The sequence below is a fragment of the Liolophura sinensis genome, chromosome 13 (assembly GCF_032854445.1).
Source record: "Liolophura sinensis isolate JHLJ2023 chromosome 13, CUHK_Ljap_v2, whole genome shotgun sequence".
Lineage (NCBI taxonomy): Eukaryota > Metazoa > Mollusca > Polyplacophora > Chitonida > Chitonidae > Liolophura > Liolophura sinensis.
This window is the reverse complement of record NC_088307.1, coordinates 15,434,337-15,457,833: the sequence shown is the minus strand read 5'-3', so window position 1 is coordinate 15,457,833 and position 23,497 is coordinate 15,434,337. Positions and strand designations below refer to the sequence as shown.

The 23,497-nt window shown below is 41.5% G+C and overlaps 1 protein-coding gene across 3 annotated transcripts in view; it reads right to left on the bottom strand.

The window, feature by feature from the left end:
• Positions 1 to 9,682: 9,682 nt before the first annotated feature.
• Positions 9,683 to 23,497, bottom strand: part of LOC135480243 (neurogenic locus Notch protein-like) — a 74,919-nt gene continuing 61,104 nt past the window's right edge. For 2 of the 3 annotated variants that reach the window (XM_064760023.1, XM_064760025.1), the window contains 11 exons: positions 22,918 to 23,096; positions 22,238 to 22,791; positions 21,754 to 21,890; positions 17,160 to 17,367; positions 16,692 to 16,803; positions 16,277 to 16,454; positions 15,865 to 16,038; positions 15,550 to 15,701; positions 15,102 to 15,249; positions 14,762 to 14,859; positions 9,683 to 13,769 (listed from right to left, as the gene is read on the bottom strand). In XM_064760023.1, coding sequence (XP_064616093.1) covers positions 12,522 to 13,769; positions 14,762 to 14,859; positions 15,102 to 15,249; positions 15,550 to 15,701; positions 15,865 to 16,038; positions 16,277 to 16,454; positions 16,692 to 16,803; positions 17,160 to 17,367; positions 21,754 to 21,890; positions 22,238 to 22,791; positions 22,918 to 23,096 — 3,188 coding nt within the window. In that variant the 3' untranslated portion in view covers positions 9,683 to 12,521. The remainder of the gene's footprint in view (positions 13,770 to 14,761; positions 14,860 to 15,101; positions 15,250 to 15,549; positions 15,702 to 15,864; positions 16,039 to 16,276; positions 16,455 to 16,691; positions 16,804 to 17,159; positions 17,368 to 21,753; positions 21,891 to 22,237; positions 22,792 to 22,917; positions 23,097 to 23,497) is intronic. The other variant, XM_064760024.1, reaches the window with a different exon arrangement.

Genomic DNA, 23,497 nt, shown 5'->3' with positions numbered 1-23,497 from the left:
ACGCACTTATTGTCCAGTGTTCGAACTCATATATTGCCAACAGTCATACAATAACAGCATTATTTAAACGTCCAATCAACTCAGGAATATTTTCTTAAATAATTCAAGCTATTCTTCTCCAACATAATGGCAGATTTGTTGATGAAAATGACATTTTAGCATTCTCTGGGTTGGGAGAAGGGTGAACTACAGCGACCAAAAGGACTGCGTCGGCAATTTTCTTTGCAGCCAGAAAACGACTGAAGACATAAAGTTTATGTTTTGTAAAACCTTAGGGCATTCTATCGTTGTATTAACAAGTAACTGTTGACTGCAGGTCTAAATACCCAAATGATACACAATATGGTCAGAAAAGGCCACTCTAGTATCCAGTGTTTTTACTGGATTCTAAAACTTTCATTCACTAGTATTCTTGATGGAAAGTCAAAAAATCTGATTAAAGGTTTGCTCTGACACTGTAGCTTTCAGACATATAGACCATAGGTAAGGATATGACATGAATGTTTACTTATCTGGGCTAATCTACCATAACCCACCGTTGTAATGAACGTGAGTAAAATAAGTACACACCGGGGATATAAACTGTTCATTAACTGTTATTAACCCAGTTGATAACCTTGCAAATCTTACATGTAAATGTACAGGACAATTGAATATTCAGCTAACAATGTACATGAAATATAAACAAAATGTGGACAGATAAATTTCTTCCTTTCATAAACAATTTAACCGTTTAAACAGGTCTTAAACTGAGAGTCCACGACATAATGACGTTTCTCTTGCTTTTTGTGATTTGCACAACGCCTTGTGAGCTAAGTTTTCATTTTATCAAAATGTGTGATAAAGCTACCATTGTAGAAATGCTATCATGTTTTAATTTATTTCTACAGACCCTATAAACATGTTAGTACCAATTAGGTTCGGTCATGTCAGGTGGTACCAATGTCAAGCCTGGCCCATGGACTAATTATGAAAGAGCATACCGGGCCATTCAAGGCAGCAGCAAGAACCATTTTAAAAATCTTTGGCGTGACCCGACCCGCGTTTGCTCCCAGGGTCTCCCGACTTCGAGGTGCACCCTTTAACCATGTAGGCCACATGAGTCGGGCTAAATAGATAGCAAGCTATGCAATCAACAGGCAAAATGTTATGTGTATCTGAAGCGAAGACCTTTTTCATAGTTTATTTGTCTTCACGTTTTAGAGTCACCATATCGTAATCTGAAAATAACCAAAATTGTCAGCTGTGCATAAATGAAAACTACTTGAAATGAGTACAACTATACCACTCGTGCGATGATGAAATAGCAGTTCAAAATGATTTCCCCATTGCCAAATTGTGAGTGAGATGTGCTGCACTTTCAAATCATGGAGGCAAAGAGGACAGAGATACACACGCTCATGCCTTGCTCGCTCAGGGTCAATAAGCGTAACAGGCACGACGTTACCTCACGCGTGCTCTCCACAAAATGCGCCCAACAGCTACAAGCAAACTTACAGCTAACTGTAGGCATTTCCAGTTATCAGATTCATTTCCACTACCCGAACTAGGAATGGACATTGACAATACCCAGACCAGCAAAGTTCTCCATCACCTAACAGACAAGTACTAAACAGGTCTGAGATCTCTTTCATTCTTCCCATCTTAGCTTTCTGAAACACAGATGTGTTCCATTCACTAACCTGGAACTCGGTCTTTTCAAGTACGCTGTCTTCAATATGTCAAAGCTGTACACTACAAAAGAAATGTTGTCTTTAATGCTGTGGTAATTCTGTCTTCAAAGAGATATTCGTGAGTAATTTAGATCATAACGTCTCAATAATCACATAAGTACCTGGTGGACAGACAGCAAGCCAAACTTTCCAGACAATCATATTTAGTTCCAGACCGCCGCACTCAACATGGTCCGGGAAAAGATAAACTCGTGAAACGTTTGGATTCAAAATAAAAGCATGTATATCATTAAGAAGGTGAATGACAAGTAGCAATGCACGGAAGAAATTTAAGCAAACTATCGTGAAAAATGAAGACGATCTTAATTGTAAGGAGAGTTCACACTAGCAACAAAGTCACGTGATTTGAAAATGGCGGTTTGGGAAGATCTGATGCTGTCGGAGTGATACGTCGGTTACACTTGATTGCCACGTTGTGGTCTGTATTATTCCTGCATAATGAGGTGACATGAATGCCGAATTATTTAAAGATCGTAGGGCACCTGTTTGTGTATAGCTTTGAGGACAGCGCCGACAACCCGACCGAGTTCCATGTTAGTGAATGCAACGATCCAGAGCGGTTAATGTGGTAGCGGACAGTGTGGTAGCTGATAGTGTGGTAGCTGTCAGTGTGGTAGCTGACAATGTGATAGCTGACAGTGTGGCAGCTGACGGTGTGGTAGCTGACAAATGATGAAAATGACCTATTTTCAACTAGGGTTTTGATCTATCTGTTCATGCAAATGCTTAAATAGTAACAACTTGCGCGATCCCTAGCACATTGCCATTATCATAATTAGGAAACAATAAAAGAATAAATAAAACAAAAATTAGATGAAATAATGTTTATTGCAGTGTAGCAGACTTCAACGTTCGCAGTCAGCAGCTCTATAACAGGTATCAATGATGGCGCTAAGGAATGTTTTAGCCGAATATAATAAATCGGTAACCAAGCCGTTCAAAGAATAAATCGACAAGTTGTGAGTTGTTTTTAATTAGACATTACTTGAATGATAAAAATTTTGGCAAAGATAGCCCGCAAAGAATGCCTTGGTGAGTGAGTGAGTGCTAAGCGTTTAACCTTATACTTAACACGCTTTGAGTAATATGACGACGAAGGGGTCCTTAGAGTGCATGAAGAGTGCAGGACGGATTTCTACCGCTCTTTTGTCTGGTGCTACATCACTCAGACGACTTACCGAAGGCAAGTAAGCTGCCCCACATGAACCTTTACACTGATACGGGTCAACCAGTCCTTGCATTATCTTTTAATCTTGAACGCCAAGGGAGAGAGCTACAAGTTCTTCTTTTAAGGTCTTAGGTGTGACCCGATCCAGGATTGACCCTGGATCTACCGCTCAAAGCGGACGTTCTATCGAGCGATTGGGGCCGGTCAAGACCACCTTGGCATTTCTTTCATACCTTAATTTTACTTCACTGCAAATGGATATTTTTGTTCAGGGTTTGTTACAATTATATGTATTTGGAGGGCCTTCGTGGCCAGCATACCAACACAGCGCAATGACCCATGAGCCTCTGACCAATGTGGTCACTGTGAGTTCAATGCTGACTTCTTCTCCAGTCGTACGTGGGAAGGCTTGGCAGCAGCGTCTGTCAGGTTTGACAGTAACAGTGCCGACCGGAAGAATACTACAAACGGTTAGAAGCGATTTTATGGAAGAGTTTCAAATAGTTTCTGATGGTAACTGAGAAAATGAGCCTTATATGTCCAGTTGTATGGGATTGTCGATTTTAGTAGTCAATTTTTTAGTCAAAACAAAGCTGACAAGGTGTGTGTCTGTTGTTTGTTTCATCATCGTTCTTCCGGTGCCTGTCTAGGTCATTGTCGACATACAGTTGACGCCTTCCCGTAATTTTGTGGCATTTAATAATTCAAAAGTGTAGAACTATGGAGCATTGTCTTTGTAATAGACAGTCGGTGATTGACAGACTGTCACCAAAAGGTTATTGACATGTCTTGAGCTGTTTTGTGTAAATGTTACTTGTAAAACTGATTGCTATATCCAACTGGAAGGAAACAGTGGTATTTTCTCATGTCTGGAGGTCCGGTTCTGTTGGGAACAAGAAAAGGTTAATAACCATTATAATTTATCGGTATTACTCATTATTTACGTTTGTGACAATGTTTCATGCCAAGATATTTAATAAGGTAAAATAAGACAAAAGCTACATAAATATATTGGCTTACACCATTAAAATTTGATGTCTCCATGCACGCAACGTAAAGATAGAACGAGAAAGATAGAAGATTGAACAACGGTTGTCGTAGGTAACATAGATGATGTAGGTAACCTCGGCAACGCAGATAACGCAAGTGACGTTGGTAACGTACGTAACGTCCGCAACATTGGTAACGAATATATAATAAGTAGGTAATATAGAATGTTTCCACTGTCTCCAGCAACGCACCTGACAAATGGCCAGGATGTCAAACTACAGCCTGGCTGTGATGCCCCATTGTTCCTAACCAGGCGCCTGACAAATGGCCTGGATGTCAAGCTACAGCCGGGCTGTGATGCCCCATTGTTCCTAACCAGGCGCCTGACAAATGGCCTGGATGTCAAGCTACAGGCGGGCTGTGATGCCCCACTGTTCCTAACCAGGCACCTGACAAATGGCCTGGATGTCAAGCTACAGCCGGGCTGTGATGCCCCATTGTTCCTAACCAGGCGCCTGACAAATGGCCTGGATGTCAAGCTACAGGCGGGCTGTGATGCCCCACTGTTCCTAACCAGGCACCTGACAAATGGCCTGGATGTCAAGCTACAGCCGGGCTGTGATGCCCCATTGTTCCTAACCAGGCACCTGACAAATGGCCTGGATGTCAAGCTACAGCCGGGCTGTGATGCCCCATTGTTTCTAACCAGGTACCTGACAAATACCTGGATGTCAAGCTACAGCCTGACTGTGGTGCCCCATTGTTTCTAGCCAGATATCTGATAAATCCCTGGATGTCAAGCTACAGCCGTCTGTGATGCTGCACTGTCTGTAGTCAGACACCTGACAAATCCATGGATGTCAAGCTACAGCCAGACTGTGATGCTGGTACCTGACAAATACATGGATGTCAAGCTACAGGCGGACTGTGATGCTGCACTGTCTGTAGTCAGACACCTGACAAATCCATGGACGTCAAGCTACAAGCCGGACTGTGATGCTGCACTGTCTCTAGTCAGGCACCTGACAAATCCATGGATGTCAAGCTACAGCCGGACTGTGATGCTGGTACCTGACAAATCCCTGGATGTCAAGCTACAGGCGGACTGTGATGCTGCACTGTCTGTAGTCAGACACCTGGCAAATCCCTGGATGTCAAGCTACAGGCGGACTGTGATGCTGCACTGTCTGAGGTCAGACACCTGACAAATCTCTGGACGTCAAGCTACGGCCGGACTGTGATGCTCCACTGTCTGAGGTCAGACACTTGACAAATCCATGGATGTTAAGCTACAGCCGGACTGTGATGTCCCACTGTCCGAGGTCAGACACTTGACAAATCCATGGATATCAAGCTACAGCCGGACTGTGATGTCCCACTGTCTGAGGTCAGACACTTGACCAATCCATGGATGTCAATCTACAGCCGGACTGTGATGCTGCACTGTCTGAGGTCAGACACTTGGCAAATCCATGGATGTCAAGCTACAGCCGGACTGTGATGCCCCACTGTCTCTAGTCAGACACTTGACCAATCCATGGATGTTAAGCTACAGCCGGACTGTGATGCTGCACTGTCTGAGGTCAGACACTTGACAAATCCATGGATATCAAGCTACAACCGGACTGTGATGCTGCACTGTCTGAGGTCAGACACTTGACAAATCAATGGATGTTAAGCTACAGCCGGACTGTGATGTCCCACTGTCTGAGGTCAGACACTTGACAAATCCATGGATATCAAGCTACAACCGGACTGTGATGCTGCACTGTCTGAGGTCAGACACTTGACCAATCCATGGATGTTAAGCTACAGCCGGACTGTGATGTCCCACTGTCTGAGGTCAGACACTTGACCAATCCATGGATGTCAAGCTACAGCCGGACTGTGATGCTGCATTGTCTGTGGTCAGACCCTTGACAAATCCATGGATGTCAAGCTACAGCCGGAATACAATGGTCCAATGTGTGAGGACAAGCACATGACAAATCACGGAATGTGGGCCTGCAGCCCGACTTCGGATTGATTTATTCGTTACAGGAAATGCAATCCACTATTATTAGATATAATACTGTAAGAATAATTGGCTATAGATCAAGGCTACTTGTCAAACCTCACACAATACACTACACAGCAGTGACGTGCGCACACGGATTAATCCTACAAGAGGGTGTAACATTTGCGTAATAACTAATGGTCTGTCGCATTGACGAAATGTCTGTATCACCAGTAAACACTTCTGCCGAGTACATAATCTGTCTGGCAGTTTTGCTAGGCTTTGTACTGGGAATTACACTGCCGCACCCACAAGCCAGTGTTTGCACAGTGACAGGTGCCCGCCGTAAGCTGATTAAAGTGTCTGAGGGGAGGTTCGCGTCACAGCCCGTGGAAAGTATGAATCATATTTGGGCGATTTGCAGCCTATTGCCCGAAATATCACATATAATATAACTAATATCTGTTATATTAGTTCCAGTTGGAACCAAGGATTTCAGGCATCGCTTATTAAACAGTATGTCTTTCTGACATGCATCAATGAAAACTGCTCTCTACTTCTACTTCCAGGTAACTGTCTTTTGTTGTAATATATATACAGAATATTAAGACTGAATGCTTGAGATTTAACGTTGTACTTAACAATTTTGCAGTCCTATGACGACGAAGGAATCCTTAGAGTGCATGCTATGTGCCTCCTTGTTCCAGGAGGGATTTTCACCGCTCTTTTATCTAGTGCTGCTTCGCTGAGACGACTTACCGAAGGCAAGTAAAGCGCCCCGCCCGAGCCATTATACTGATACGGGTCAACCAGTCACTGCACTTTCCCCTCCATGCTGAACGCCAAGCGAGGAAGTTACGACTTCCTCTTTTTAAGGTTTTAGGTGTGATTCGAACCAGGATTGACCCTGTATCTACCGCTCTCGAAGCGTAGAATTTTGCGAGACTGTGGTTTATGGGAATTCTACTTTGGATTTTTTTTAACAACTGACGGTCTGGGTTGTGATCTGGATCCTTCTCTTATTACTTCAAGTTGGTTAGCGCGCTAGCGCAGCGTAATGACCCAGGAGTCTCTCACCAATGGGGTCGCTGTGAGTTCAAGTCTAGCTCATGCTGGCTTCCTCTCCGGCCGTACGTGGGAAGGTCTGCCAAGAACCTGAGGATGGTCGTGGGTTTCCCCCTGGCTGTGCCCGGTTTCCACCCACCATAATGCTGGCCGCCGTCGTATAAGTGCAACATTCTTGAGTACGGCGTAAAGCACCAATCACATAAATAAATTATTACTTCAATAGCATGTGGGTCGCTTTCGCCATTCAGTCTGGCTACAGGTACGCTCAATACTGATTAACTGTAGCTTTGAGTCAGGGGATTTATCGGGTAGCATCTCTCGGGATCTCACCGACTTCTTCCACTAATATAATCTGATTAAGTGAATATTCCTGAGCCCAGGGTTAAACCTCAATAAAACAAGGAGCTGATTTGAACAAGTCTGGGATTAGGGGCACGCTGTGTTCTGGGTGGATTTACGTATTGTTACTCCGTGGCCCAGTGAGGATAGCACGGTGCATTGACCCAGAAGCCTCCCACAAATGCGGTCGCTGTGAGTTCAAGTCCAGCTCATTCTGGCTTCCGACTGTACATGAGAAGGCGTCGCGCCAACCTGCGGATGGTCGTGGGTTTCCTACCCGGTTTCCTCCCACCATAATACTGGGCGCCGTCGTATAAGTGAAATATTCTTTAGTGCGGCGTAAAACGCCAATCAGATAAATAAATATATCGTTATTCAGTATACATACATTTTCAATTAACGCTTCGTTAAAATACCTGTTTCAGAGTAACCCATATATGTCCACGTACCTTGAGGAATCAGTATCACTCTACTACTGTATATGTGTGGGTCACCAAAATATACCGTTATCATGACCAATAAAATGACGACCAGCAAGACTTCTTCGTTACAATAACAAAAAAAAACCAAAAAAAAAACCTGTAGTTATCAACTCATCTACTTGTAGTTATCAACTCATCTACACTCGTTAATTCGTTATTGTTGACATTACAAAAGCGCTGTCAAGACAGATTCTCATTAAGTTTTTAAGTCACGTCTTGGAGTGACTCTTATTTAACTATTCAGTGAACGAGGCTTTGTATGCTCATTATATACTCTGCACTCGTGTGATCTTTCCGGCCATATGCAACTGGATTTGGCACCGTTGTCATTTTGGCCTACAATCCAGTTTTAAGTTACGCAAAGTTGTCACCTGAGCTATATCGCTATAGATGTCGGCAATGAGATTCTTCATTCCTTTTAGGCCTAAAAGCGAAATAAATCTTGCAGCTCCTAAAACTTAACTTCCATCTTACTGTGGCCATTTGTACTGCCCAGCTCTTTGGATCAATCAGACACAAGTCAATATGATGAAACTTAATGTAGCTTGTGTTACAATAATGCCTCCAGATGGCTCCCAGTGAACACAGCGACAGTGACTCGGGCACATTTGTACCTAATAATGTGTTATCTTTTCCAGGGGTGGTGAGAGAAAATGTTTTCAGCTTTTGACAGAGAGTTGTATGAAGCACCAAGTTACTTGACAATAGCAATCCTGCTGCGGATTTATGTGTTGCTGCTGGGGGAAATACTTCATCGCATTTAACGCAAGAAAGTTGTACAGATAAATGTGGGTCTACGGTAACATATGTAACAGTAATATTGTATAAATCGTGCTTTTTGTTTAGATGGACCTTGAGTCTGCAATTATTATTATAACAGCAGTGCCCAGGCCTCTACCCCTAGGGTAACAAGGAGGCCTATGAATATCTATGATCATTTGAGCTGGTGTTGAAATAACTGGATTTTTATTGGACTATTTAGAGGGCGCCTTTGTTTCAGGGTTGTGAAGGTTTGCTTCCCTTTTCAGGGGGCCGATGAACCTCATGGATTTATTTATTTGATTGGTGTTTTACGCCGTACTCAAGAATATTTGACTTATGCGACGGCGGCCAGCATTATGGTGGGTGGAAATCGGGAAGAGCCCGGGGGAAACCCACGACCATCCGCATGTTGATGGAAGACCGAACCTCATGGAGGTATAATCAAATCGCCCGATACCAAAATCATCTAACACAAATCGAAAAAGAAATTTGGTCAAATGGTCCCAGATGTGGTGATACCGCACACTGGAGTCTTCCTTGGTGGTATGATTTGTTTGTTAGCAGGTACTAAGCTCGATGGACACGGCATATCCAACTGAAGCAAGTTCACCTTTCTTGCGTGACGAGGTCAACCCCCACCAAATCTGCCGATTTACTAAAATTTCGAAGTCATATGGACTCGTATGTTCACACCAATACTTTTACGTATTCCACATAAGTAATGGCCTTTTGTCCGTGATGTAGAAAAGTTGGTCAAGAACTTTCAAAAAGTCTAGGATCTACTAGGGTTTGCTTCTGTCCACCCGTGCAAATGACCACCATTGTTCACGTGACAAATGCGCCAGCATGGTGTTCAGCGACATTTAAAATACAGGTCATTAGGTTTCGTGTTTTCCGACACCGTAACACTCACGTGAAGCCATCACAGATTTTGTCTGGGCTGGCCCATAATGGCTCCCAATCTTCACAATGAAGTACCATGTCAGAGATACCAAGCCAGACTAGTGTTAAGCACGACGTAAAAAGCAAATCATACATGTATGCACACCAAACAAGACACCTCCCAAGATATTCCATCTGTTCAGGCGCAAGGTTTGCCCACCAACCAGTTAGCCATTAACCAAAAGACAAGAAGATGCAATGATTACTTGTGTTACCAGTGACTTTATTTCTGAGGATAGATATAATTGGCAGGTGACTTGACTATGTGAAATAGAAAGACAATTACGACCATATAACGCTTTTATTTTTTATACACAAATGAAATCATTTATAGTGGTCCATATAGGCACTTAGGTGAAATACACACATACACACTGATAGACTCGGATTAAGGTGGATCCTGGGTCAACTACAGCATATGTGAAACATAACTGGGGTGAAACACAGCCGAGATAAAACCCTAAGGTGGTTTACAAATACTCCATGCAAGGACAGGTAAAAATCTGTACAATATAGATGCTGAATGAACATGTGTTCAGGCTAGACCTGGCTCTACTCAATGCTACAACTCTGTGTCACATTCAGAAAAGTGCACAATGGACATTATCAATCACAGAACAAATTAGATCTTCATTACACACATGAAAAAAAAAACAGCTGTTACAACTAACTGTTGAACTATATCTTTCAGGAAATAGAAATTTCAACTTTGATCCAGTGTTTTACCCTTGTAACACTTAAAGAGAATTTTTAAATGTGACTTGCATGCTAAGTCAGCTCATTCCCTGTACACAAAAGACAAATTATGTTTTGATCGCAAACATGGCTTTGTTCTGCTGGTTAGATTCTAGAAGTAAGAAATATTGTCTCAACATGGATAGCAAATTACCCTTGCTTCACTTAAGTCATGCTTGCTAAACTAGCACAAAATACTCAGCATGTTTTAAGTATAAAAATATTAACTTGTACCGAGGTGACAAATCCCTCCACAATAACACATACACGATGCATTTAGGTTTCGAATTTTAAAATTAAGGCCGGTGGGGTGATCGCTCAACTTTCTATATAACAACATTTTGTATAAAAATATACATGTAAAAGTATTTTCAAACGTGTACAAAATTACTAAAAAAAAAACATTCCACAAAAAAACTATGGAAAGTAGTGTTCTCTTAAATGTTAACCCAACATCAGGGGAAAAACAGGTCGTCCAACAGCTCCGGATGGGTAAAGGTTGTGAACATACAAATGATCTATTTAGTAGACTGGAATTACGATAAATGCAATGATGGTTTGTATGCGTTTTTGTTGAATGATTTGACTTTGAGGAAGTTACCATGAGATGAAATCTACTGAATTGCAGTGTTACTGGTTGCCGTAGTTAACAACAGAAGCCACGAAAACAAGAAAGGGTGTACCTTTGCACAAAATCTATGTACACTTTAAATTACATGTATAAAAAAAATACAAATACAAAAAAAAAATCAAAACAAGAAAAATACGAATACAGCAGCAAATAGCATGCAAATGAACAGAGCTATAAATACATTTTACACATCACGCCATTTATGGAAATGACAAAAATCTCTCTCAAACTCTAATATCAATCAAAAATGAAACAATTAAACAAACACAAAATTGACCAGAAAAATACACAAGTACAAATCTGTCAAACAATATTTTCAACATGACGTGATTAACTGTTTCTGAATTCCAGCTATATGACAATGATCTTGGCCATGGGCAATGCAACGGGTAACTGTCCCGCGTACATGTACATCTGTCATGTCCGTCTTCACATAATAGTTAGACACTCTTGTACATGAATATTTCAGAACTGGTACAGCAAGCAATACTCAGTACCTGGCACCAGTGCTGAGACCGATACACTGGACCCCATGAAATGATTGAGTCACTGCAAATGATGTGACAGATTAACACAACGTACATCTAAAAATGTGTACTAAAACAGATGACAATGATTTTTTAAGATCGAATGCAATGCCAAGTCCAAAATGCAGATGAAAAGTCATTTATGACAGATGTTTACACAGCACTCAAGTTTCTTGTACCAGCGTTCTTTTTAATCTGAAATATCATAGTGAAATGAAGACAGAAGGTTTGTTATGTGTTAAGCTCTGACAATTCTCCGACCACACCAAAACTGCCACTTCACATCTTCTATGTACAATGATAAATATATCTTTCTTAAAAACAACAACAGTTTTTCTATGCAAATTACCCACTGGTTACTTACTACAGCAGCAGTTCTGCTCCTCTACACACACGTAGATTGCATGTCTCAGCCTGTGAGGACTGACAACAGTTATTGTGGCCATGTTTCTGAAGTGTCACCACTGAAGAAACATCAACGTCACACGTTATTTCACCATGCCTTTTGGGCATTCAGTACTAAGAAATTTGTTCTCATACCCATGTAGCATCACTGCGAGGAGTATGTCCCAATTTCTCCAGGGTGCAGCACATAACGAAACTGTGGCATATGTGCATGTATGCAGCATATATGTTTCCTTCTACAATTACTCAATGTAGCACACCACACTTTGTGCTATGACTTTGTATTTATGCTGGCTTTCGGTAAAAAAAACACGTTAGTCCTTGTTGTGCTTCTTTGTAGCTATATCTGCTACAGGTAGAGACCACTGACTGCAGCACCAGCGTACACAGTCTAGTATTGCGAGCATTCTCCCAATTTCTGTAGCTACGTATTGGACTTTCTCTTGTGACACATTTGTATTGGACTTTCTCTTGTGACACACTTGTGCCAATTGTAAACGGTCAATGAAGTGCCCGCACAAACACTCCGGCATGACCAGGTCGCTTACTCTCACAGTCATAAAACGTATTATCTGGATCCAGGGCTCTGCCATGTTGCACACCAACACTCTCCGAACAGTAGTGAGGCACGCATGAACAGTGACACACTTCATTCCGTAACAAATGAGAGCCATTTATACTAACTTTGTCCGGAGAACAGACCATTTACATAAACTGCATCAACTGTCCAATCAGAATTAGGCCTATAGGTAGATTCCTTCATGTTTCTTCATTGGAATCGGCATGGGTTGGCCGATTGGCTGGACAGGGCTGGAGATCCCTTCTGACCAATCAGAGGCAGCGGAATGTGGTGATGAGCTCGACCACTGGCCGGGTGAGTCAGGGGAGGGGGTGAGATAATGTTCAGGTAGCGCAGACGCCAGAATGTGTTGTGGCGGGGATTCGGAGCTGTAATGGCTGTGCTGGGAGGGAGGCGTGGGATACTGCTCTGCCACCATGTTCATCTGGTGGCCATGTGGGGATGTGCCCAGGTGCTGTTTCTGCTGGTGAATATCCTGGGTGTACATAGGATTCAGAGGAATGCTAGACTCCATGTGGGGGTCAGGGAAAGGGGTGTACTCATTCGGTGGGCTCAGCTGCACCCGTTGGTTCTGCTGCGCGTGCTGGTGCATGGCTTGCATATGGGTTGGTGAGGTTGGGTAGTTTTTTGGCTTGACGGGGGATCCCGCAACTCCGTTCAGCATCATAGGGCTGTTGTGTTGTGACAGATGGCTTGGCGGGGAATGAAGGTTCCCATGCGAGAGTGGTGTCCCCTGGGACTGTTGTGACAAAGGCCCGTGCGTGTCAAGCCAATCTCTGTGACCCTCCATCATGCTGGGGTCCATCCCAGGCTTGCTGTGATACTGACCTCCAGCAAAGTTCATACTTGGCTCATCCCGCAAGGCCTGTGTCATGACGCAGGGCAAGGGCAACTTGTCCAAAGCATTCAGGTCTGCCTGAGAAAATATCAGCTGCCCGTTCTCAAAATTCTGCAGGTCGTAGCGCTGCGACTCCACTGAGTCTTGCGCAGACATGGCATCTCCATTTACCAGAGACCCGTTCTGACGCAGCTTGTTGCTGGTGTTCTTTTTGCGTGGCTTTTTCTGTGCAGTTCCTGCCCCGCTGTTTTTACCATTCCCATCTTTTGTTGGACCACCATGGCTAGCAAGTTTAGTCCTGCGGGATTTTGGTTTAGTGTGCTTCGTGGGTGCCATGAATGGGTGTTCCATTCCACCACCATTTATTCCGCTTTGCACCCCACCATTCTGAGGATTGTTTGTTTTGTATTCATCAAGTAACTGAACAATGTCTCCATGTCGTCTATCCAATGCAACATCTCTTGGTAGTCTATCCATATGATCCGTGATGTCACGATTTGCAAAATGGTCCAGCAGAATTCTTGCCGTTTGGTAACTGCCTTCTTTTGCAGCCAGAAATAATGGTGTCTCATCCTGTAAAAGTGAAATTTTATTTTTTATTAATTTGATGATTTGACCAACTGAGAATGAATGGCACATTTTACCTGATACACCTTTAATAACAGGACACATGATTTGGAAGTATTGTAAATAAATTTGTTGAAAAAAAAACAACAACGTTCAAACCATAAAATAAAGTAATAAAATAATAAATATAAGCAGTTGAATCAAATATCAAACATGATGGATGCAGCCTTTTCAGTACTGACTGACTGAATTTATGCAAAAAAAAAAAACCAAAAAAGAAAACAAAAACAGGAAATCTTGCAATCCATGTCTTCCATTTTGAATGCATGAATGATTGATTGTGGCTTAACAGCACTTCATATTTTGAGTGAGTGTGCGAGTGCTTGGTGTTTAACGTCATACTTAACAATTTTTCAGTCATATGATGACGAAGGAGTCCTTGTTGCATGATGGATTTCCACCGCTCTTTTATCTAGTGCTGCTTCACTGAGACGACCTTTCATTGCACTATCCGGGGTATCCGTGGCTCAGTCGGTTAGCGCGCTAGCGCAGCATAATGACCCAGGAGTCTCTCACCAATGCGGTCGATGTGAGTTCAAGTCCAGTTCATGCTGGCTTCCTCTCCGGCCTTCCTCTAAGTGGAAAGGTCTGTCAACAACCTGCGGATGGTTGTGGGTTTCCCCCGGGCTCTGCCCGGTTTCCACCCACCATAATGCTGGTGAAATGCATGATGAAATATTCTTCAGAACGGCGTAAAACACCAATCAAAAAAAAAAAAAAAAAAAAAAAAAAAAAAAAATCATTGCACTATCCCCTTAATGCTGAATGCCAAGCAAGGAAGCTAAAACTTCCTCTTTTAAGGTCTTAGGTGTGACCCTGGATTTGCCGCTCCCAAAGCGGATGCTCTACCATACAGCATAGATTAAAGCAAGAATCAAATATGACAGAAGAAATGTCAGTAGTTCAGAAGAATGAAGGTTTTTATTTGTGGAAGTTACCTTGTTGTCTTGGGAGTCTCTGTTCGCTCCATGTTGAAGGAGAACCTGGGTGGCCTCAAGATTATTGACAGACGCTGCCCAGTGAAGAGCTGTTTTACCTGGAATGTACACCGTCAACATGGAGGTCAGTTCACACTGAAGAAAATTTTACTGCTTGTGACAATTTTCATTTGCCTCCAAAACATTCAGCAAATCATCTTTGTGAATAAGGTTTTATTATTGGGTGAATTGTTACATATGATTTGAGCAAAAAAGCATATTGGCATGCTCTGTTACCTTCAGTAAGAAACTCTTCCGAAATCTGGAGATTAAGGGATTTTGGGGGTGGGGGGGGACATACCAGAGTCATCCACAGCGTTGATGTCCGCATCAGCGTTGATAAGCTCTTCCACCATGCCTTCAATGGCTAGTCGGGCAGCCAGGATCATGGGCGTGCAGCCATCGTGCATACGGGCATTTAGATTAGTGGAGCGATTTCTTAGCAATATCTACAGCATGAAAACGTCACTGAGAGTTAATACACTTATTCCACATTGACTGTATGTGTCATCTCATGTACAAAAGTATCTTTTACATTATCATCAGATATTTTTCATTTTCAAAAAGTACACCTACATATTCCAGGATGATGCAAATTACTAAAAAAGCTTCAAATATTTATTTGAATAGGGATCAACACTTCACAGGGCTGCGTCAGAACTGATACTGAGTACTAATTTTTCAGGTCATATCAGGCAGCCACTTTTCCTATGAACTTTTGCTATTCTCAAGTCCTTGACAACACCTACCTGAAACACGCCTTGAGCATCAGAGGCCACTGCTGTGTGGAGAGGCGTACGTCCTGTGTTGTCTTGTGTGTTTGTTTCTGCACCAGCGTCTAGCAGCAGTTTGGCAGCATCCGCTCTTGCATACCTGGCAGCCAGGTGTAAAGATGTCTCACCTACAAACAGGTTAAACTTTGGTCAGATCAGAATGTTAACACATTTCATCAATGATTTACAGAAAATCGGCCATGCTTCAAGCTAACAAAAATATATCCAGTATACATGTATGTTGGTGTGAGAAAGGAATCAATGTTATTCCATCATACAAACGTTGCTAACCTGTGCGATCTGTCTGAGCGTTGATGGATGCGCCCTGCATTAGTAAACTTGTGATCACCTCCCGATCATCAGACTCTCCACCTTCTGTCGACGCTGAACCCGAGCCACTTTCATCATCGCACACATCTTGACCACCTCCACGAAATGATGCCAGCATTAGAGGCGTCAGGCCATCTGAAAACATAGAACATTGTGTTTTGACACAAAATCTGCAGTCTGATATAAACAATCAAATAAAGAAGCAATAAGAGAGATAGTGAACTATTATTTTACCTTGTGGATAAACAAAGGTTCAGTTTATTTGACTGGTGTACAGTGTAGACCTTCCTCAAGTAAGATTTGTTATGGCTTCCATAAGAGCCATAATTCTCCATATCTCCTACAAAGAAAAGTCCACAGAATAAGAGCATACCAGGCCCACGCGCGTTGACATCTTTACAATCAATCTGATTTTCATCTCCAGGAGGGGTCAAGGCCATAATGCCAGGGTTGGGGATGTTGGCTGCTTCCATGTGCTGTTGTGTCCATGGTCGACTGTCTGTGTGCGATGGATCACACTTCTCTGTCTTTACATCGGAGTCCCGATCCAGCTGAAACCATGGACATATCTAGTTTACCAAACTTCAGAGTCCATTTTATGTGAAGGGCAAACAAAACTGGTGTGAAGGGCACAAAAATTTTCACATTAATGTCTCACAATGTTCTTATCAAGGTAATGTTTTTTTTTTTGCTCACTGTGTCAAAATCTACAACACATTTATGTACAATAAGCACTGCTGACCATGTTCTTACATAATAAGAAATGTTTAATGCCCATAAAATATTACCTTCATGGCTTTTGCTCTTGGCTGGTCTTCATCATCATAGCAATGAGAAGTCATGAGTGCAGGGCTGTTGTCATTAGCATCCACTTTGTCCATGGGCAAGGCACCTTTTGGGCTTAAAGTCAAGAAAAGGAAAAGATTAACATTTTCAAAAGGTGGAATTCCCTTGAGTCAGAAAGTACTGTTTAAATAAAAATGAGCGAATGCAAAAATTACTCTATCTGATCTAAAATTTCCCCAACAAGAGCACATTTCAGATGCAAATAAAGGACTCGCAATTTCTGTTTTGATGCTGAAACTGACCCTTTCCCAGTAGGATATCATCCTTCCGTCCATGAAAATCTCAAAACATCGAAGAATCCAGCTTAACTCAGTCATGGACAAAATTTTAGGTCAAATACCATACTTGTGCACATAATGATCTTGAGTATAAGGCAAATTTTTGTCATTACAAATTACACTGTGGCCTACCCATTTTCTTCCCCATCGGGTCTGCGACGAGAGTTACGATTCTTCTGTGAGGTCGTGAGGAAGAATCCCTCTGGAAACCACTGAATACCTCGAGCTCGTTTTCCAGACAAAACCACAACCACTATAACCACAATCACCAGTACAGCCGCACAAGCAATGAACACAAACGTCAAATCTGTTTTCGGTTGTGGAATACCATTTCTATCTGCTGAAAACAAAACAATAAACGTGTTTGATTCAAACAAATTAACTCATGGTTTAACAGGCTAACACTTGTTTTGCTCAAGATATCCTTGTGTCCTTTGACAACATTCCCTCAGTTCTGGCCACAACATGGCACAAAATCAGTCCATGAACCACTGCAATTTACTTCAAGGATTACTGTCCAGATTCAGCTGCTGATCATAATTATAAAGATAAAAACCTGTTTAAGCAGTATATTACCGGCATGGCTTCTGAGAAAAAATAGAAGTGACATTAAATTCACCATAAACAACAGATTTACTGCCCTGGCCAATCTCCAGCCTTATAGCTCAGAGGGTGATATTTGGCCAGCCCCAGGCTGCCTAGACTGTATAATCGATATAATTTGTATGAAAACAAGGTCATTTTTTAGATGGATTCTAGCTATGCAGAAGCAAATATACTGCTGTATCAATTTGAAACCCTTGTGGACGGCGTGATAGATTTATTGTCTATGAATACAACTTCCAGTCCCAACTGATAAACCAATCAAAATCACTCTGTTCCTCAAGATGTTCAAAATTCATACCGACATGTATATGCAATGACAACTGCATGCAATTTAAATATATGTACAATGTGAACGTCGGCGGGATTTGGATCTACATCAATTTTAGTTTAGTTAATAAACTTCAGCTTTTAGTTGACTCTTGTCACTCTTGTAGCTTTTTTAACACTGAATTAAATGGATAAGTTTTTGCAGCTCACAACGATTGGACTAATATCACATAATTCAGTGAAGAGGACAGAGTGTCGGTGAAAAAAAAATGCATACAACCAGCCTCAATGTCTAGTGATTTTCACTGCCATATTACTCTGATTTATGTGTCCTTTATAATATTTCTAAACTCTGTTTAACAATATATACATTGGGGAATTATCTACGAATAAAAAATCACTAATCCTTTAAATAAAAGCCTTGGTTTGTTTGAATTACTGATGGTGATTTGGAAAATGACACTGGCTGACTTTCTTTATACGTTCTGTATTGTACACTAAGGACATTTGAAAGATTCCCATGAGTGGGGAAACCAGGCAAAATCAAACTTCACATAGTAAATAGGATCAGACTTTGTAAAAGTCAGCAGATTAGTCCGCTTTTACAAAGACGTTTTGGAAATTTTGCCACATAAAAACTACAAACTACCTTCCATTAAAGGCAGGGAGTAGTCAAGAAATTGGACGTTAATTGATACTATTGGGTAAGGTCTAGTTCACCGCAGAGAAGCCTCCCATAGTAAACTATGGGTATGGGGACGCAGCCTTCTACCAACATGCTAAAAATATGAACCAAGTCAGGTGAATTACATTCGCCGACGGCTTCATGGTCTGAATTAGCCAGTTCCGTAGCATATACATATATAAGTGATATCTCACTTTTGTGCTCTACTCACAAATACACTGAGGACGTCATTTTACACAAACAGTTATCGTTTTCACGCGTGGCGCATGCCCATCTGTGGTTGACCTTTAGTGCCATGGAACATCCAGTTCTCAAAACTTCAATTTGTTTTCACTTTAAAAAGAATCTGACGCTTCATGCTTCTACTTCATTCCAGAATAAAATTTCAAAACAACATCATTGACCACCTTTGCATGCTGAACTGTTTTACAGATTGTAATACTTAAATAAGGTGGTGACACACTGTTACTGCTGTTAGATTTTCAACAGACGTCAACATGATTGATGTACCAATTGAGCTCAATCGGACCATAATTTCAAGTTCGACTGAGATTTTCTGAGGATACATCTGATAAAGGACAGTCTCAAGGCCATCATTAAAAAGTTGTTTGTTGCGGGTAACAAATCCTGTTTTTTTTTTTAAAGTTATTTGGGTTGGTGGGTAGGCACTTTTTTTTTCCTCCAAGGGAGATAATTTATGTACTCTTGAATTACCTCCCTTTGCTTCATAAACCTGTGTATTGATTTCTGAATTGTGTCCACCACCCAGGCATGTAAGTCGGTTGTTCATTCCAAAATATTATAAACCTTGTATAACAAAGACACAACTCTAAGAATTTGTTAAAAAAAAGTCTCCATGGTTTTAATATCAAGTGTTTTAATATGCATGTATAAATGGAAATAACCCATAAGGTTTTTCCAAATTTGTCACCTTTATGTAAAAATATAACCTTTGATATATAGACACGAAGAATGTGCCTGCTTTCATAACTACTCAGAACAAATGCCAAGGTGCTTCAAGTCCAACAAGTCAAGTGAAACAAGTCCAACCAACTGACTACTCAAAACCACAAAAATGAAACGTGAAAACTTTTGTCAATAAATCTTCTGATCTTCTTCTTGAACCTTCTGCTTGTTTCCATTTAAATACCATTTAGCATTAAGGAGCTGTAAGGAGACAAAAAAAAAATAGTAAAAATCAACATCAATAATTTGTATTGGCTTGGAAGGTTAAATTTAAATTAACTTTGAAATTACTTTTTTTCTCAGTGATTCAGTGGTACTAAAGATTTTTTTTCTAAAATATGGACCAGAGGAGAAAGAGAAGTGCTCTCATATAAAGAGAGATGCAGAAAGTGTTTGTGTGATTGGGGAAAGGGGGGGGGGAGGTGGATACTTTGTAACTAACTGCTTCTGTATGTATTGCTAATGAATTTTATCATTAAGATCTTCTGCAAATTGAAAGTAATTCCCAGCCCATACAATATGAATGCTAATTGAATTATCCCGGCACCAATTTTTGTCACCTGCTTTGATAATACATTACCGATTTTAAATGCACTCCAAACACTTTGTTGTTTTCATAACTGAGTTCTTCCACAACAGAAGTCAAATATTCCTTCTTGATTCTGGATTCAACGTTAAATTTGGGTAAATTTACAAACTTTAAACCTAAAAAACTGAAGTTGAAAGGCATCCACTGCTTTTGCCACTGTGGCGAAGGGACGCTAATTCGCTTTCGCCACACAGAAATTATATTTGCCAACACTAATGTGGCGAATGGCTAGCGGAGTCTATTGACTAAGTAGGTAATCTGAGCCTTAAAATGAATTGGAGCTGTTTTTTATTTTCAATTGATTTATTTATTTTTTGACGCAAAGGGGACGCAAAGGGCACGCAAAGGGAACAACAGCGTCCGGTAATCGGGCGCTGAGAAGTGCTAGATTAGGCCCTGCGAGTAGAGTTCAAACAGGTCAGGGTATTAACTATAAATGGAAATGGACAAGCAAACAACAGCTCTTTGGAAATTAGTGGCGAGTAGATTTTTCAGGCTAGAGGATTCTGTCCACTTATGTCAGAATGTTTATACCCAGCATGCACAAACCAGACAAACCCACTATTAACTGAAGTTGACATCTCAAAGGAGAGGGGGAGTGGGGGGTGGGGGCAAAAGGCTGTCTTTGTCAAACCCATCAATTCATCACATAACAATCTCCACCACCATGTTAACAATTGTGAGCTAAAGTGTATTTAGCACACATACTTCACCTCGCCGTTTTGGATACAAAATTTATCATTATTATTCAAAACTTAATATTGACACGAATTACCTAAAGCTTCTTGACTACACAATAGAACAGTCCTACCACAGGAAAGTGAGACCATGATGTAAGCATCTTTTCAAAATAAAACGTTTGCTATAAATCACAGAGGCATATTCAATATCAACCGTGATAAGGTAGTTCCTAGTGCAACCGTAAGCTGCAAATTTGGAATCATTCTGAGCTTACCTGTTACCTGTTGAATGACTGTTAATGGCTTTCCGCTGTATTGGCAGCAGTTGGTAACTTGCGGTCATCGGTACATCAAAGGCACTTCTCTTTGGGGTTTGGTCAGCTGTTGTGACGATGTCCTGGATTTCGGCGGTGAAATACACGCGGAAAGCGACGAAAAAAAAAGTTCTCAGCTCGAGCCCCCACCCAAAAAATTGGAGTCAGGCTGATTTTAACACATCGGTCGGGTTACCCGCAAAAAACAACTTTTTAATGATCACCAAATGGTTGCAAAAGGTGCATAAATGTCTTAGCATGTGGGCAGACCATGCAGTAAGTGGGTTCGGATATTACAAGAGAGCTTTGCCGACGGGGTAATACAGATACAATGTGATAAGGAGGTGCACACATCTCCGGCACTAAGGATGGCAACAGTCTCCGCATATCAGTAACCATAAGCCCATACTTAGACCAGATTTTCCGGTTAAAAGACTGGGTACAGCAAACAATTTTAGTGATATGGTAGGAGAATTGTGAGGCATGGCAATGAGGCAATGAGGCAATGCCTTGATTAGTCGTCTGTGTCATGTTGAGGTAGAAGTATCCCAATGTGACTCCACATGCTTGTTGTTTACCATCCTTCCCACAAATATCTGACCAGAAACAGAATGCTTACCATCAACTCGGTATATATCCACCCCAGGCTTCCAGCCTTGTTTCAGAGAAGCAACAACAAATTCAGCAGCCATTTCTGTGTTCTCAAAACACTTGCTGGTGCATTTTCTCGTGTCAATTTCCAAATGAACTTCAGAGCTGGAATGGAGGATATATAACAAAACAAAAAATTCAATATTTCTGTTAGCAAACATTTGGATTTATCCAAAACAGGAAAAAAAAGTACAGTGCAGGGAAGTTTGAAATACATGTACAGATCAGAACTACTATAGTAATATGAAACTTTAGATAATCACAGGAACTTTAAATCAGTTATGAAACTGTCGATGGCAGTTTGTATTTCACCCGATTTAACTTGTGATGTTTGTAGGGGGGACACACCCTGTGAGTATTTTTTCTTACCTTTCGACATCTGTACAAGAATAATACTTCAATCAAAATCATGTTTATACAAAAATGAAATCTGAAATGGCTTGTCCACTTACCCTTCTCGAGGTGTGGAGGGACTGGTGGGAATGGCCCTCTTCCTGCGGCCAGTCACTACCAGTCCAACATTCGGGGAACTGGGTACGTTCCACTGGAAAATCATCAGATTACCTTGAGAATCCCGCTTAATCCTTACTACTGCTTGCAGCAAATGACCTAGGTTACGCAGGAAATTCACAGAGTTGTTCTTAAACTCCTCAGGTGGAATTATAGCGAAAATGATCATTGTTCCAGTGGCCAACTTTTCCTGGGACTGATCGCAGTCCAAACCGTCGTATCCACATTCGGCAGTGTCACAGCCCTTGTCACAGTGACCGTTGGCATAATGGTTGGAGCAGTAGAGGTTGTAGATAGGATTACATTCCCGGATTTCCTTGCAGTCATACCCATCATACAGACAATCCTCATTGTTACACTGTTCATCGCAGATACCATTTCTGAACAATTGCCAACAGTAAGAGCCATCATGCATATTGGAACAGTTTTTCCACGGGGTCAATCCGTAGGAGCACTCTTTCCCATCGTATTCACAGGCAAAGCTGTTGCAGTCCTCCTACAATAAAAGAAAAAGAAAAACAAGTTAACTCTGGCGCCATTTCAGAAAGTGAACACTTTCACAACTACTAACACATGGCTAACATATGGCTCAGAAATTCAAACACAAGGGGAAAGAACTCACATCACAGACTCCATTGCCCCTTTTGCTGGCACAGTTGTTTTTCTCACAGATCTGCCGACTCTCTTCGATGGTTTTTGGTGTGGTGCTTACTTTGCGTCCAATCCCTGGCAAAGCTTGGACGTCATAGATCTCACATCGTAAACCGGTGTAAAATCGAGGGCACATGCAGTCATACCCAGCTGAAAAACATTGTGTCATAGAACTGTGTTCACATATTTCAAACACCATTTAATTCCACTTTTTAAGCAGCAGGCCGAAATTCTATAACCAAATCATCTTGCTCTGACAGACAATTATTCGGGTTCATTTTCCAATAAATTTTTCTTATAATGGATAGGATCAAGAGGAAGAAACACCCATACACATATGTGTAACAGCTATCTTATTTCTGACTTCTTCATGTGTATGTATTACTTACTGCCTGTACTTCTTTATCTGAACCCATCTTGCTTATCTTATATCTGACTCAATCTTAATGTAAGCTTATCTAATACCGGGCTCTCTATCGTCTGATGACTCCAATCTTGTGACTGACTGAAGTCTCATGGACATGCAACTGAATGTAAGCTTGCACGACAGG